The 15,025-nt window shown below is 41.3% G+C and overlaps 1 protein-coding gene, 1 long non-coding RNA gene and 2 other non-coding genes across 5 annotated transcripts in view; 2 read left to right on the top strand and 2 right to left on the bottom strand.

The window, feature by feature from the left end:
* The window catches only part of LOC113577349 (nuclear factor 1 B-type), an 83,085-nt gene extending 72,085 nt beyond the window's left edge, over positions 1 to 11,000 (bottom strand). Inside the window, exon 1 of one of the 2 annotated variants that reach the window (XM_027009944.3) lies at positions 10,736 to 11,000. In XM_027009944.3, the coding sequence (XP_026865745.2) occupies positions 10,736 to 10,831 (96 nt within the window). In that variant the 5' untranslated portion in view covers positions 10,832 to 11,000. The remainder of the gene's footprint in view (positions 1 to 10,735) is intronic. The other variant, XM_027009947.3, reaches the window with a different exon arrangement.
* LOC118240142 (uncharacterized) lies at positions 2,827 to 3,740 on the bottom strand. Its single transcript, XR_004775308.2, has 2 exons — positions 3,653 to 3,740; positions 2,827 to 3,176 (listed from the first exon to the last, which is right to left on the bottom strand). It is a non-coding gene; the product is annotated as an uncharacterized LOC118240142 (long non-coding RNA).
* trnah-gug (transfer RNA histidin (anticodon GUG)) lies at positions 3,717 to 3,788 on the top strand. The gene has a single exon. It is a non-coding gene; the product is annotated as a tRNA-His (tRNA).
* trnah-gug (transfer RNA histidin (anticodon GUG)) lies at positions 4,267 to 4,338 on the top strand. Its single transcript has one exon. It is a non-coding gene; the product is annotated as a tRNA-His (tRNA).
* Positions 11,001 to 15,025: the final 4,025 nt, after the last annotated feature.

The raw sequence follows: 15,025 nt of genomic DNA, 5'->3' as shown, positions 1-15,025 counted from the left end.
AAGTACACACATGAGGATACAATTAATAAATGCAGCAGCAAGCACAATCTGGCATATATTGATTATCGTATGCATTTTAATTCATGTTAAAATTATTAGCCTCTGTTTAATTATACCTAAATCAGACATATTTAACCACAACACTATAGGCAACTGGGTGTTAAATGGATTCTTCCATACTTCACTGAACACTTATCTTTTTAATACAATTCATCCCAGATTGCTTATCAGATACACAGTGACTGATGCTGAACACGATTGTAATTAATGTACATGGCAGCATTCGTGCACGGTTAAAGGAAAATATTTAAAGTGCAACTGGTACTACTGCACTGGTGTATACTGTCAACAGAACATACATGGACTTACCATGTGCAAAGTCCTACACATACATACAGAAAGAGATGAACAAGAAGAAGCTCCCTCACTGCCAGACCTGCATACTAATGTGTGTGTGTGTGTGTGTGTGTGTGTGTGTGTGTATGTGTGTGTGCATATAGGGATGCCTAAAAAAAGAAAAACCTTGAATCTAACTGTTCTTAAAACTAATTATATATATATATATATATATATATATATATATATATATATATATATATATATATATATATATATATATATATATATAACACATATGTGAGATTACATTAAAAAATTGAGAAAGGTCATTCAATAAGCATTTATTTTGTATGTTGAAATATATTCATGGAATTTATTTATTCTCTTGCTTATTTAAAATGCCTTCTCAGAAAATAGTATGTTGGGTTTTTTTGTTGGCCAGTGAAATTTCTAACACCTTTAAGGAAGATGTAATAGAAATGTCACCTTTTAAACTAGTTATATAAATGTCCAGCCAACATCACCAACAGCACCACATTTAAACATTTTCTTTACATTTTCATTGTAAGTAATTGTTGGATTCAAAATTTAAAGCCTAATTTTGCAATAATAGGAGGCAAACCGAATATAAATAAAAATACAAAAGTAGCTTTACAGGGCCCTGATAATTTATTTAATTGCTATTTATATCCGTTATGTAATCCGATCTCAAATTTGTGCACTGGGACGCCGATCAATAGTTTTACAAAACAAACCACATCTCAGCCTACATGGGCTATTGTGCATGACACAAAATCAGATTTTTTTATCCTTATCGAACACAGAGAGGCAGGGAGACAGAGCAGACATAGACGTTACAAATGGAAGAATTCATTTTCCTCACACCCTACCGAAAGGAACAGCAGACACAAACGGGGAAACAACTTTAATTTGGCAATGTACGAAGCGTCAGAAAAGCTTTTTTTTCGGATATATTGATTTATCTCCGATTTGTCGAGTTATTCGTGTGCAAACGATGACGCTTGACTGAACAAATACGCAACCGAGAGACACTACTTAGCTGGAGCACTTGCTCAAGTAGGTGGAGTGTGGAGCAAACTGGACTGCGCTTCCCCAAACGCGCGTCCTAGGCGTAAACTTGGCCAACACGAGGCGCACGAGAAAAGGGGGAAAGGGGAGTTTGAAGTGAACTATTTCGTTTCCCACTGAATAAAGAATCTTAAACTGTACGGAAATGGGTACTTTCCGGTTGCTTTCCACTTTGTGACTGACAGGATTCCGAGCAGATCTGTGTTCTGAGACTGGCGTAAGTGCTCGTTCTTCATACTGCGGTAGACTTTTAAATGCATTGGATTGCACATTTCGATCAAGGACACAAGCTGCATCATTTTATTTTGCATTACATCTAAGTGAGGATACGTGCCCGCTTACATTTCCGAAAGACGTTTATTATCAACGTCGTCGATAGTTATGTGCCACAAATTCTTATTGATTCAGAAACAAAACTGCCTTATTTGAGAGATCGAAATGACAATAGCCTTTAGGTTGTTCTGTCCGCAAATAGGCAGTTAGCGATACAGTTATGTGCAAGTAGGACCAAAAAAGACATAGCAGATTTGGCAATACCTGTAACACACCGGCACCATTAAACCCTATCTTATACTTACATCCTCGTTTTATTTTGGAGTTCTCTATCATGACTAAAAGCGCTTAGAATTCCTTTGACGGCTGTGCGATTGATAATTAGGTGTACGATTTCCTCCTAAAAGTATCAGGGTGAGAACCTAATATACAGTAATATATTTTCCTGGTTAGTTAACGTTCCACAATAAGAATGAGGGGATCATTTAGATGACAAAAGTGATGATCACACCACACACACTCACACACACACACACACACACACACACACACACACACACACATATAATCCTATGATAAACATGAACAAGAGGAAAATTCAGGAAATTATGAAATTTGTATTTGAAAATCGCAACATTTTATATTAGGATGTTTCTTTGGTCTGCTTACAGTAGCTTACAGTATTTTTTTATTGTTTTAAATGTATTTTTATTTTTTGACTGATATATAAAGTATGTTAAAACGGACTAAACTGTTTACAAAAACATGTGCATGCATGCCTCTTTGAATATATGTTTTGTGTGTGTGTTGTAGGTGTGGTTTTGGGTGTTGCCATTTATATAATCTTAGTAAAATTCCAACAAGTGAGGATTTTTGTTATTTGCTTATAAATATGATTTTTAAAAGTAGTCTAATCATGGATTTTATTAGTGTTTTATATTGATGAGTAGGGTTTAGGATTAGATTTACCTTTGCAGGTTATAGCAATATTATATAGGTTAGATTAGGAATAGTTGGGTGTGTGTGACTTGGAATATGCTATTAATAAATCTAGTTATCATATTTCAATCAATCATTCAATCAATCAATTAAACCAATCAATCAATAAAAAGATGGACGGATGAATGAATTAAAGTCATTGTGTAATCCTGTAACCAAGTCTACTTATGGCTTTTTTTCAATCACCAAAAGTCACTTCCTTACAATTCGTGTATATTAAGATATTGTCCTTGGCCTTAACGAAGATGTTTAGTTCGTGCAAAGTGCTTGCTTTTGAATGGCCAGGGATGCAGCCTGCTAGACGGAGGGCAATTGCGAGTCGTTTCTTGGCTCCAGGTGGGACACACGTTCCTGCAGGTATCACGTACAGTTGAAAAGTTAAGGCCTCCTTCTTGAACTGGTCGACCGACATGTCTCGGGTATGTGGTCTGGGTTCACCACTGCGTATGGTGCTTTAGTACCCAGGCTCCCGGGACCTTTGGGGATCAAATGAAAAGGCTCATGGTTTAAGCAAAGGCGCAGTCCTGACACGTCTCACGTTTCTTACGATGAAGTGGACCGTAGCCTCATCTGCTGCTGCGGTTTTGCTAACTAATTCGAATTATTCTAACAGAGCCTGTTTTTTTTTTATTTTGTAGTTGCTTTACAGTGCTTTACTGACGATGCATATTAATAACACTTCGCTGTAGACTGCAGTAAACAACGTGTATGAGTGCTGAAGTAATGCAGTGGGGGAGCGTAAAGTTAACCGTAGCGCGTTTAGTCTCTCTCGATTAGCTAGCTAACCCTAGCTACCTTTCTTCTTATACCCCACGCTTTAACTTAACCTAGCTACTGTGCCTGCCGCGTACTACAGTGCTCGACGGAAATAAACAATGCCCTTTCTAGAAATATTTTACAGCAATCACCTCGTATTGTCGTTAACAGGTAATGGCATACAATCAAAACTCACGTCAATGTTACGGAGGCAAGGAAAAGCGGTAAGAGTGGGCGCTAAAGCAGCTGCCCTCTAGCTCGCCGTGATCGTATAGTGGTTAGTACTCTGCGTTGTGGCCGCAGCAACCCCGGTTCGAATCCGGGTCACGGCAGCGGAAAGGCGTCACATTTTTCGTTCTTTGCAGTTAGTTTACTCTACTGATGAATTAAGGTTAATTAATTCAGTCATTTAAATTAATTAAAATGCATACTTTTGGTTAAAAACTGCGAATAGAAGCTGCTCTTTCCGTTCTCACTGTCTTTGTTCATATCAGCTGGTCTGTTTTATAGGCTGCTTTATTGTTGTTGTAAAAATATGCTGTCATTTTACATTTAGTTGTTTTTTTCTTTTTTTACATTTGCAAACTTTACCCACTTCATTCGAGCCTGATTGGTTTATTTCTCAAAGAAAATATATGCATTATTACAGGTTTCGTTTGTGAAGACATTTCTGCGCTGTTCTACACCAAAACGAGATTGTATTTATCACCAAATATTAAATAAAAGTAACATTTTGCTTGCATTTTACCATTTGGTCCACAAGGATGCGCCCTGTATGTAGGCAACTACACGCAACATCTTCGGTAGCTCGCCGTGATCGTATAGTGGTTAGTACTCTGCGTTGTGGCCGCAGCAACCCCGGTTCGAATCCGGGTCACGGCAAACCTACTATAGATCATTTGCTTTTCCTTTTTTTTTTTTTTAAACGCGTCTACGGTTTCATTGTTTATTAAAGATACAAACAAAGGAACTGCCACAACTATATAACATTTAAACGGACATTAATTAATTTAATGGGAATTCTATGTAATACAGTCACTTATTTTGGAAAGATATTTGCTATATTGCGCTGTCATATTGTAAGAAATGAATAAACAACATAGTTCACCCAAGAAAGAGTTGTATAATTGGTTCATAGCGCGTAATCTTGTGCGCTGCTCCAGAGAGCTAAGTAAATTTTGATTTAAGGTGATGAACCTGTACAGGAAAACATATAGTCTAAAGCAAATCCTACTTGGAAATAAAATACTTTAACGAATCAGTGACAAATGTGCAAAGTAGGCAAATTGGACCAATTATCCCGACAGCCCAGCAATAGTGCACCCTTTATAACGCTAGATGGCAACAGAACACCTTACAAATACAGGCAAACACCGTCAAAATGTAGGCAAATATAGGCAAATAGAGCATACTGTAATTCATTGAGAATAGGGGGAAAGAAAAAGCATATTTGGAGTTTTTAAATAATTATTTGTTTGCTTTGTTTGTTGACCTGCACGCTTGTTTTTTTTTTTTGTTGGTTTATTATGGGTACTTAACTAAGTAAGAGCAAACTTAACTAATTAGTCACAATGTGGACAGACCGCTCATCTCTCTCACCTGTCTCACCCTTTCACCTGTTTTACCTCCTCTCCTCTGTTAGATTCAATTATAATCCATTGAAAACGTGTTTTATTTTCACTGGTTTTAGGCAAATCACAGCAGTTAATATGTCAAACCATTTATGAAAGGAAAGAAAACACAGCTTATGTTGGCCCATATCATACAAGTATTAATCTAAATCTTCACTGAAAGAGATCAAGTGTGTGTGTGTGTGTTTCCACATACAGTGGGAAATCCTTTGCACCTGCTAGAACTCATGAAGGATGTCCCTTGTTTCTTGAAACCATTAACCTGGCAGTCAAGTTCAAGAGCAGCAATGTGAGCTATATACAAATAAACAAAGAGAAACCATAGAGTAAACACACACACACACACACACACACACACACACACACACACACACACACACACACACACACACACAAACCATAGAGTAAACACACACACAAAACCATAGAGTAAACAAGGAGCCTTGCCAAAACCCGTCATTTAAACACACACACATACACAAAACGGCCGCGCACATGCACCCACCGCACAAAGCACAAAGGAAGAAGCGGCAGGCCTTCACAGAGAAGCAAAACAAAACTGCTGTCTGCTTGCTTTCTTTTTCACCGCACGTCTGTTGTCTGCATTATTTCAACAGGCCTTGTATGCACCTATGTCACACCAGACAGGAATTTCTGCATATCTGCGGGCGTTTGGTCTCTGAACATGTGCCCTCCGTACAGTCAGTATCTCCAATAAGCACCGCCCTTCAGTTCTTGTTCAGTTGTAGATGCTGACACGTAACGCATGTCTCCTCGGTGAAAACGATGCATCTGCCACTGCATGCTCGCAGCCAATGTTTGCTGACTCCTACCATTTTACAATAAACAGCAAAACAGTTTTGCTGTTTAGACTGGTAAGGGGAGTGTTTTCTTTACATCTGGTAAAAGGCACGGGTCACAACACTACTATACTCTTATTCTGTTCACTATTAACTCTACTTATTTACCCAGGCTTGGGACCGGCACTAAGAGTGCACTGATACCTACACCCCCAGTGGCTGGGTTATATTTTATTCACTATTACAGGAAAATAAATGGATGGCGTTGTGTGTAATGGTGTATTAGTAGCAATGGTAGTAGCACTAGGGGAATAAAAACCCTTAATATGCAGGACTGTACTAGTGGAACTACTGTTCGGTTGTCAAAAGTGTGATACTCAGTGTTTTGTTGGGTACAACTTCTTTGTACATGTGCCAATTATGATACCATACATTTTACAGTCAAGTGTTATCTGTAACGCACCACTGCTGGTGGACCTCAGTATTGCATCCTGAGGTCAAGTGAACAACTGTGTTTTTACGAGTGACCTGGTTTTGACCAAAGGGCAACTGTGAACTAGATGTGTTAATATACATTCATATTCAAATAGCTGTAAACAATATTTATGCAAAAACCCATGAATATTAATATAGGGCTGACAGAAAAAAGACTTGTAGCCTATAGGTACAGCTATAAAGTTGCTGAAAAATACATCACTTACTAAAGTGACATATTATAGCTGTACATTTGTACTTCTGAACTGAATGTACTTCTGGACCATGATAAGATAGCTAACCCAAACTATGCATGGTGACAGATGGGATACACTCTGACTGTACTCCTGCAAGGTGTTTGTCAATGGCCGATGGTTATGTGTGTAGTTCCAAAGAGACTGATAAAAAACAATGTAATTACTTTAGAACTTTGTTACTGTGGAGGTATGGGGAATGTGCGTAATCACCCATGACATGGGTCCTGTGCAGAGGTGTACACTACTCACACTACCCTGGGCCTAGCTGTGGAGGAGCGGACGCACTAAGGACACTTGCTCTGGGATTTAACATTGTGCAAGTTCGGTCAGTCGGCGGCTTCACGGCGATCACTGTGGTCGCTCACGCTTCTCATCTGTCTGCCGAAACCTGGGCCGACCTCACGTGCATCCCTCTGGAATTCCAAAACCGGAACGGGACGGATCTCCTTGTTGCCCGGCCCATGATCGCACGCTCCAGACAAGACTCTCCCTACCGGAATGCCGTTTCGAGTGGCCTCATCCTCCGTAAGCCACGCCCCCTCAAGGTGAGGGCGGATAGGTCACCCCATAAAGGTGTTCCTCCTCGGCTGCTCGAACCGCCTTCCCATGAGCCACCTCTTCTCCCCCTCATGTGTCCCTCCTTTCTTTCACATCCCATGCCCCTCCCCCTTACCACAACAAAGAAGCTCTTTGTCCCTTAATAACGCAGGGCAGACCCTTTTCAGACACGGGGCCGCAGCAACGAGAGAACACCGGACACGCCGTGGCCCCTGAAATGATGCTAGCTTTATCACCAACAATAATTAATATCTCTCGGTTTGGGCCATCTTAACGCTTAACCTGTGCCTGTTTCGACCTCTCAGTGGTGGACAGCAAATGAATGCCGTTCGAATGAGGCAAACTAATACCTCTGACCTCTTAACTGACACTACATTACATCTGCTAATGACCAGGCAACGAACCCATGCCAAATCTGTCGGTTTTCTTAGATCTAATGGCCAAACGGATTCCACTGCATCCACGTTTCTTACCTCTAATAGTGTTATGAGTGGGATGTGCTGGAGACCAGAGATGCAATATCGAATGTGAATTCAGATAAACGTCAGACAAGTGTGAGGTCAGCTCATGGTTAAGTCCATAAGGTGTGGAAGTCTATAATTAAGATTGCATGTCAATCGTACACGAAATAGAGGAGTTGACACTCAAACTCATTAAAGTCTCCACGAACTCCTCAATATAAACCCACCATCAAAAGTTGCAGTAAACTTGCTCAATTTATTTTCCTCTTATATCACTGCGTTACGATGTATTTTCCTTTAACAGCTTAATGTATGAGCCTTTCTGTTAACAAGTTGCAGCACGAAATCAAATAAACGTGTTTTCCCAAACTTTAATCGACCAAAATCCCCATGCGTTAGTAAACATTTACTTGAAAGTTACAAGTTTCTATTCACTTTAAAGCTAAATTTCATTATCTGTTTTAAAACACACATCATGAAATATTGATTATAGACTATTACAATATAATTTAAATCTAGACAATGTTAAATTTGGTTTTAGACCACTGACAGTGTGTAGTTCAATGTGCAAAATGTTGGAAATGCCGATGCAGATGTTATTGTGCTTCTATGATCTAACAGATGCCATGTTATATGTTCATCTGAGACCAAAACGCTCACAGGCTGCAAAATCTCCTTCCTCGCCTCGGGAATTTATCGCTATAGCAATTTTCCTCGAATAACGACTAAGCCCATGCTTATAGTGCAGCGTTAGTGATGCGCACATCACAACACAACGCGGGCGGTTAGATAACTGGTCGCCGAGGAGGACACTTGTTTTCCTCCATCGACATGTCTCTGAGCATTATGGCTAGGAGCCTTCAGAGCATGCCTCAGACACACCCATCAGAGGGATCCCTAATTTATTTCTCCCCTTCTCTTAATCCTTTTAATTACTGCCTTACTCGATGCTAATGTTATTCGCAATTAGGTGGCATTATGCTAATCCCCGACCTACATTTGGCCGAGGAGCCAGGAGCAGCGTCTGAAGGCCAGATTGCTCCGAGGCCGCGCGCAAACTGACAGCAGTCTCCCAGCTGTATGGGTGCGAGCCAGACGTGGGGGGGCGCGACGACACACACACCCGGAGAAACGAGGGCTCGGAAAACTTAGAGAAAGAGGAGGGGAGCCTGCTTTAATGAACGACAACATGGAACAGCGACGAAAACGCCTGCCCCTGCATCCGCCCACCTGGGCACATTTCAAGCCTGTTTCCGCCAGCCTGCCCTGGCGGTCAGCATTCCCAGAAGGGCTGCCCCTCGGCCGAGTGAAATGGCTTCAGTCACGCGCACCTGTAAGTCTAAACTCATATCCTCGTTCCACAGGTGAGTCCTCATCTGAACTGAGGCTCTAACCAAGAGCACACAAACCAAAGCTTCTCCGCGGTCAACATAAAACACATGAACCGATTTAAAGCGGTTTTATGTCTTAATTTTGGGTGTGCAACTGAGGTGTGAAAGTGAAGCCAAAGCCACATTATTTGACACACATTCTGAGAATGGATTTAAACTATGTAAATGTATTTTTTGCAACTTAAAAACCCATAAAATGCATTAAATAAAGCATGGAAATAAAGGCATGCTGTGGATTTTTTGTCAGTCAAGAGTTTTAAAGGGATTTATTTAAACTTGTATGAAGTTTTAATTAGATAACTGCAGAAACCATTAACTGACATATTTGCAACATAGTCTATGTTGAATTTGTTTTATATAGGGAAAGAAAATATGTTAAAGGTGGAGATTGAGAAAGGAAAACATTTCCTGATAACATTCACGACAGCCATCAGACAATAATTAAATTCTTTTCAGACCAAATTCTCCTTGATTTTCTTCATATAAAACATTGCTTTTCATGTAGTCTAATACTTCTAAATGAAACATATAGGTTTTGTGAAATTAAATACCTTAAATTCACCTAGGTTATATGTAAATAGAATGTCCTTACTTAAATAATAATAAAAACAATTATCACAATCCTTTTTAGTCTGTGGTTTTTGCACAGTACACGTCACGCCAAAGACGACTCTAGCTTAGAAACATTTTACAGTTTTCTTAAAATGTCCCAGACAGGTTATTTCAAATGTGACAGAACCTCAAAACAGGAAACTTGAGGAGCAGGCAGAGTGGGGGAAAGGCTTGCTTTGTATCTTTGAGGTGAAATTAATATTCATAGTAGAACAAGAGCCAGCAGCAGCCTTGTTCGGATCAGAGCTCCGGACAAGAGCCCATTGTTCAGTGGCTAGGGGAAAATGGACAAACAGAGAGGCAAAAAATGTCAGCAAGTGCAGCCGGAGACCCCTTCTCGAGGCACAGTGTCCACAAGTAACGCGGGACCGAACAGGGAGCCAGTGTGAAGGAGGCTTGGGAACCGCGCTGGCCGCAGGACTGAAGCCACCGCGGGACAGCGAGGGCAGAATTAGGGTGAGGACCCGGGTCTTGCTCCTTGTCCCGCTGCCGATGGGAACGTGCCGCCAGGGCACAAGACCGCCAAGGACCCAAACGGGCACGCGAACGCGGAGCGGAACGGGGTCCGCTCTGTGAACTGTCGCGATGTGACTGAGCACCTCGACCAAAACCAGGAGAGCGTGGACTCCCCGAGACAGCGTCAACCCGCTGACAGGCAGCCAAGAGCGGGGTTACGTGACTCCTGCAACCTGCCCGACCCGAGCGCGCACACCCCCCCCGCACACACACACACACACACACACACACTCCGCTGAGCGGCAACACACACGTCGACATCTGAAAAGGGGTGACCACAGAGGTAAGAGGGCAGCATCGTGTCGAACGCCAGGTCCGCCAAAAATGCTAACGTTCCTGCTGACCGGCAAAACAACAGAAAGACAATATCATTTTCAGGTTTTGCTCACAAATGCTGAAGTTTTCTCAAAGCTGTAACACGAACCTCTTGAACTCTGCCTTAACACACGCAGTGAAGCGCTCTGAAGGAGGAGTTATGTGGCCCTAAGTCACTGGTCCCAAAAAAAAAAAAAAAAAAAAAAAAAAAAAAAAAAAAAAAAAATTAGGGAGAAAAAATGCTCCAAAAAATGCCAAACTTACCATCCACCAGGTCCTGGCTGTCATGTCATAGCATAGCTGCCATTTGATGGAGCTGTCTGCTGTTTTCCCAGCCATTGTGTTTTCAGGAGCTTTCATCAGGAGCTCAGGAGAAGATAACACACCTAATCAAGTCTTCATCAGACGCCACGCACTCAGCCTCATGTAGGCCAAGCCTTATCACGCTGCATTATGGGAAAACGTGCACACGCGCGCGCACACACACACATACAAACATACACTGGCACAGTCCTGTGCACGAGCGAGGACTCCAGCCTCCGCTGTTGCCTGTAATGACAGGATCAGGGATCTCGATCCCTCTCGCTTTCTCTCTCTCTCTCTCTCTCACACACACACACACACACACACACACACACACACGAACGCACACCCCTCGGCCAGGGCTTTAATTTTTTAAGCTGTGTAGAATAGGAGAATGGATCTTTTATGGCACCCTGAGGAGTCCGGCAAGAGTGGAGCCAGTGAGGGGCTTTTGTAAGAAAATGCTGTATAAACTTTATTTGCATTCTCGTCTATTGTATATTGTTTGACTTGCGGTTTAAACCACCTACCCCAAGCCCTCACCCCACAACGCACACACCTCCCGGACACACACACTTCAGCCCCCCATTTGCTGACACCCCCTTAGTCAACGAGGGGAGGCCCAAGTAGGAATTAATTTCCCTAAACAAAGAGTGGGGAGTTTCATAGACATGAGAGCTAGCCATGGTTCAGATATCACAGAACTCATACGGGTGGGTGGGGGCGGCAGAGCACACGCGAGACTGAGAAAATCAGCAGATCAAAAAAGACCTGGAAAAAGAGCCCCCCCCACACACACACACAGGTATTCTCAGCCTACTGTTCATTCTGTGAGCAGGATATTTTTTCTTCAAGTCTTTGGGAGCGTTTCACTTTCCTAAGACTCTAAACGCAACACAGAAATGGTGCACAAATGCCTATGCAGTGAAAGGGTCTTGGGTGGGTCTATGTATTATATCTATCTATCTATCTATCTATCTATCTATCTATCTATCTATCTATCTATCTATCTATCTATAAATTATCTATTGTCTTGTGTTTTAATCAGATACACTCTATAAACGGATTTATTAATCTGATTTATTAAAACTGTTTCTTAATTTTATTAAGTAAATAAAATGTAAACTCTTTCTAAAATACAGTGCACGGAAAACTGTTTACATTAACGATTACATCATAAGTGTAAACATCTCTTATAGATACTTACACAGTAACCAACCAGTTATTAAAAACATTCAAAAACGGCTATAGATTATTTAACGAATACTTTTGTCTGTTCGTCTTTTAATCGCTGTGAGCAGTGACGAGCACCTCGTAGAGAGTTTAGTTTCAGGGCTGTTCCACGAAAAAGAGACGCAGCGTCCCGGCAACCGAGTAGCATCCTGGCGTGCGGGTTCGACTCAGCACATTGATCACCTGATCATTCTGCGAGGGCCTTGTCCTTTGATCTTTATCCGGTTAGAACCTTGACGTCCGTAGGTGTCCCTTTTACGCCCGTTTGTGGTCTGCTCTGGACTCCTTTCAGGGACACAGCTACCCTCAGGGGAGACTCAGAACTCGGGACCACGGATGCACATCTCAGTGGTCACCTGGGACCTTCCGTACGCATTCTCTATGGCCGGTTAAAAACCGTGACGAAGACATAACGGCTTTGAAGTTTCAAGGTGCTTAGCACTGCATGGTGAGAATTTATAAATAAACCTGAGGGCAAAGCATGTTTGTGTAATGTAAATCAGTATTTGGAAAGTAAAGCAACTGGGGAATAGGGGATTTAACAACACATCTGCTCCAGCTGCAAACAAGTGCTAAAATGATGTCAGTGTTATAATTTCAACTATGGAGCCACTGGGGTCTCTTCGGTAATTAAAGATATAATAGTTTAACAGTAATTAAAGGTGCAACAGCTAAAATGTTCTTGTTTGTACATTGCATCACTACTGCTAGCATGACTTGTATCATGACTTGTTGTCATCTATGGCTAGATACATTTTTCCACAGATTCTTACTTTCTTATCAGTATGTAGCATTCAGTGCCTTTCTCTATACTGTCTCTATTAGCATTCCAATAATAAAATATCATTAAATATCAACGAGCTTTTTAAATCTTAACATTTTAAATGGAATATTTCATATAATCATATCATCTGACCAAGACATACAGAAACTAGCCACAAACTAATTCAGTGATGCCTTTAGTTGGGCTAATCTGTAATAGGTCTTGCTGTAAGTGCTCAAAAAGGTCATGCTGTGAATACTAACGCTTTTATTAATTTTAAAGCAAATGTTTTTCCCACATTTACTATAGCGTAAATAACTTTTTAAAAAAATTTAAGGGAATGCAACAAACTTATTTACTTTTTCAAAATTATGTGAACCTATGAACTCTTTTACAGAAAACATAACATACTGTAACATACTGTAACATGCCCATCTAGAATGTATGCATTGCGCGACATGCATGGTTGCCATCCCCAACTCTACGAGAGTCTCTCTCGGAACATGCAAAACTGCACGCGGAAGTGCTGTGCTCATCCCACCCTTTCAGCACTGCATTGTCAGACATTCAGACAAACCGACTTTTGACATTTCAAGATGTCCGCGTCAACCTGCCTCCCCGGAATGCGTGGTGCGGCCGGAGAGAGAATGCCAGCTTTGTGCCATGTTTGGGCCACTCTTTGTAACCTATACGGGCCGCTTTCCCTCAGACGGCGCATTCCCAGCCTCCGCCTCCTCCCAGAATGTTCCCGCCGGCAGCTGCCGGCCTCCACGTGAATTGTGGGATTGTGCGCGGACATCCTGCGAGTCAGAGGCGCGGTGCGACTGGCATTCGAGGGTCGAGGCGGCATTTCGCGAGGCAGAAGAATACCTTGAGTGTTGACTGCCCGTCGCCCACCCCCTCTGCGCCATGGCGGTCTCTTCGTTTCCGAATCCTTTCCCACATTTACACAGGAGGCCACACGGGGTGACCGTATTCATCAAATTCTACAATTTTGGAGCCATAACACATTACAGCAACAATGTCAAATCGATTTTAAACAGAAAAACCTCGCCTCTGGTCTAGGTCATCTCAAATCACTCTAGTTTCATGGAAATCTTTTATTTGAGTAAATTGAAGATTAAAGAAAATACACATAGAACAACAAAACAGTACTATTGTTGTGGCACTGATGTGATGTGATGATACAACAACATCATTGCTGACTAAACAGAAAATTATGAAAACCTGATCACACTATAGACTTTGAGCAGGACTGTTACAGGACGTAACAGAACAGTGAAATTAGCATTAAATATTAGTATTAGCAAATGTGCTGTATTATGTGACACTCTCCCATCTGCTAAAATGAAAGGAAGATGGCACTAGCTGGATGAGAAGACACTTAAGATGCGCATTTCCACTGTGGTTCACATGCACACAATATTCATTTTCACCCATGCCGATCAATGCATATCCTCAGCCTGACTGGATTAGGACTCTTTTTTTTTTATTTTATCACACTGGTTTTAATTGGATTTTTGCTCTTTTTCAGCAAAGTATTCCCGGGATTTACATGGAAAAATCAATGTGTCAGTCAATACACCAAATGGCCCGGAAATCCTGACCCCTTCGGGTGCAGCTGTCATGAAGCTCTTGTGCGCTGAGCCAAGCCCTCCAGGCACATGCTGCAAGCTGAAGACCAACGATATCACTTTGAACTTTGGCCTCATGTTGAGACCTACTTATGACCTTCAGTGGGAATGTTTGAGACAGAGGCAATATATATATATATATATATATATATATATATATATATATATATATATATATATATATATAAACACTGTATAGACTAGGAAAACCTTAAATCAACTTGAAGATTTAAATGAACATAAGATTATTTTTTCTTGATTTATCATCAAGTATGTGAATCAATTAATTGCACTGCAGAATAATTAAATATACTTTAAACACCTATTTGAATTTATTTACAACACATTCCTACATTTCTTCCTACTTTTTTAGTCAAATGACAACAGATAATGATTTTTTTGGGGGGGGGGGCATGGCATTTATTATAAAGCCCTGGATGTCTTTGAGCTGATATGGAACAGACTGTCCAACAAATATAAAAATGAGAAAGGCGGTGTCCTAACTAACTCACTGCAAACGGCATCCTAAGGTTTGTTGTTAATCCCGGTCTAGTGCTGCTGATGTCGGGAATGACTAAACTCACCCTCGGATTATAATGCCTCCAGTCATCCTGAACTGGA

This window comes from Electrophorus electricus, chromosome 13 (genome assembly GCF_041902795.1).
Source record: "Electrophorus electricus isolate QZ-2024a chromosome 13, ASM4190279v1, whole genome shotgun sequence".
Lineage (NCBI taxonomy): Eukaryota > Metazoa > Chordata > Actinopteri > Gymnotiformes > Gymnotidae > Electrophorus > Electrophorus electricus.
This window is presented reverse-complemented; position numbering and strand designations above follow the sequence as displayed.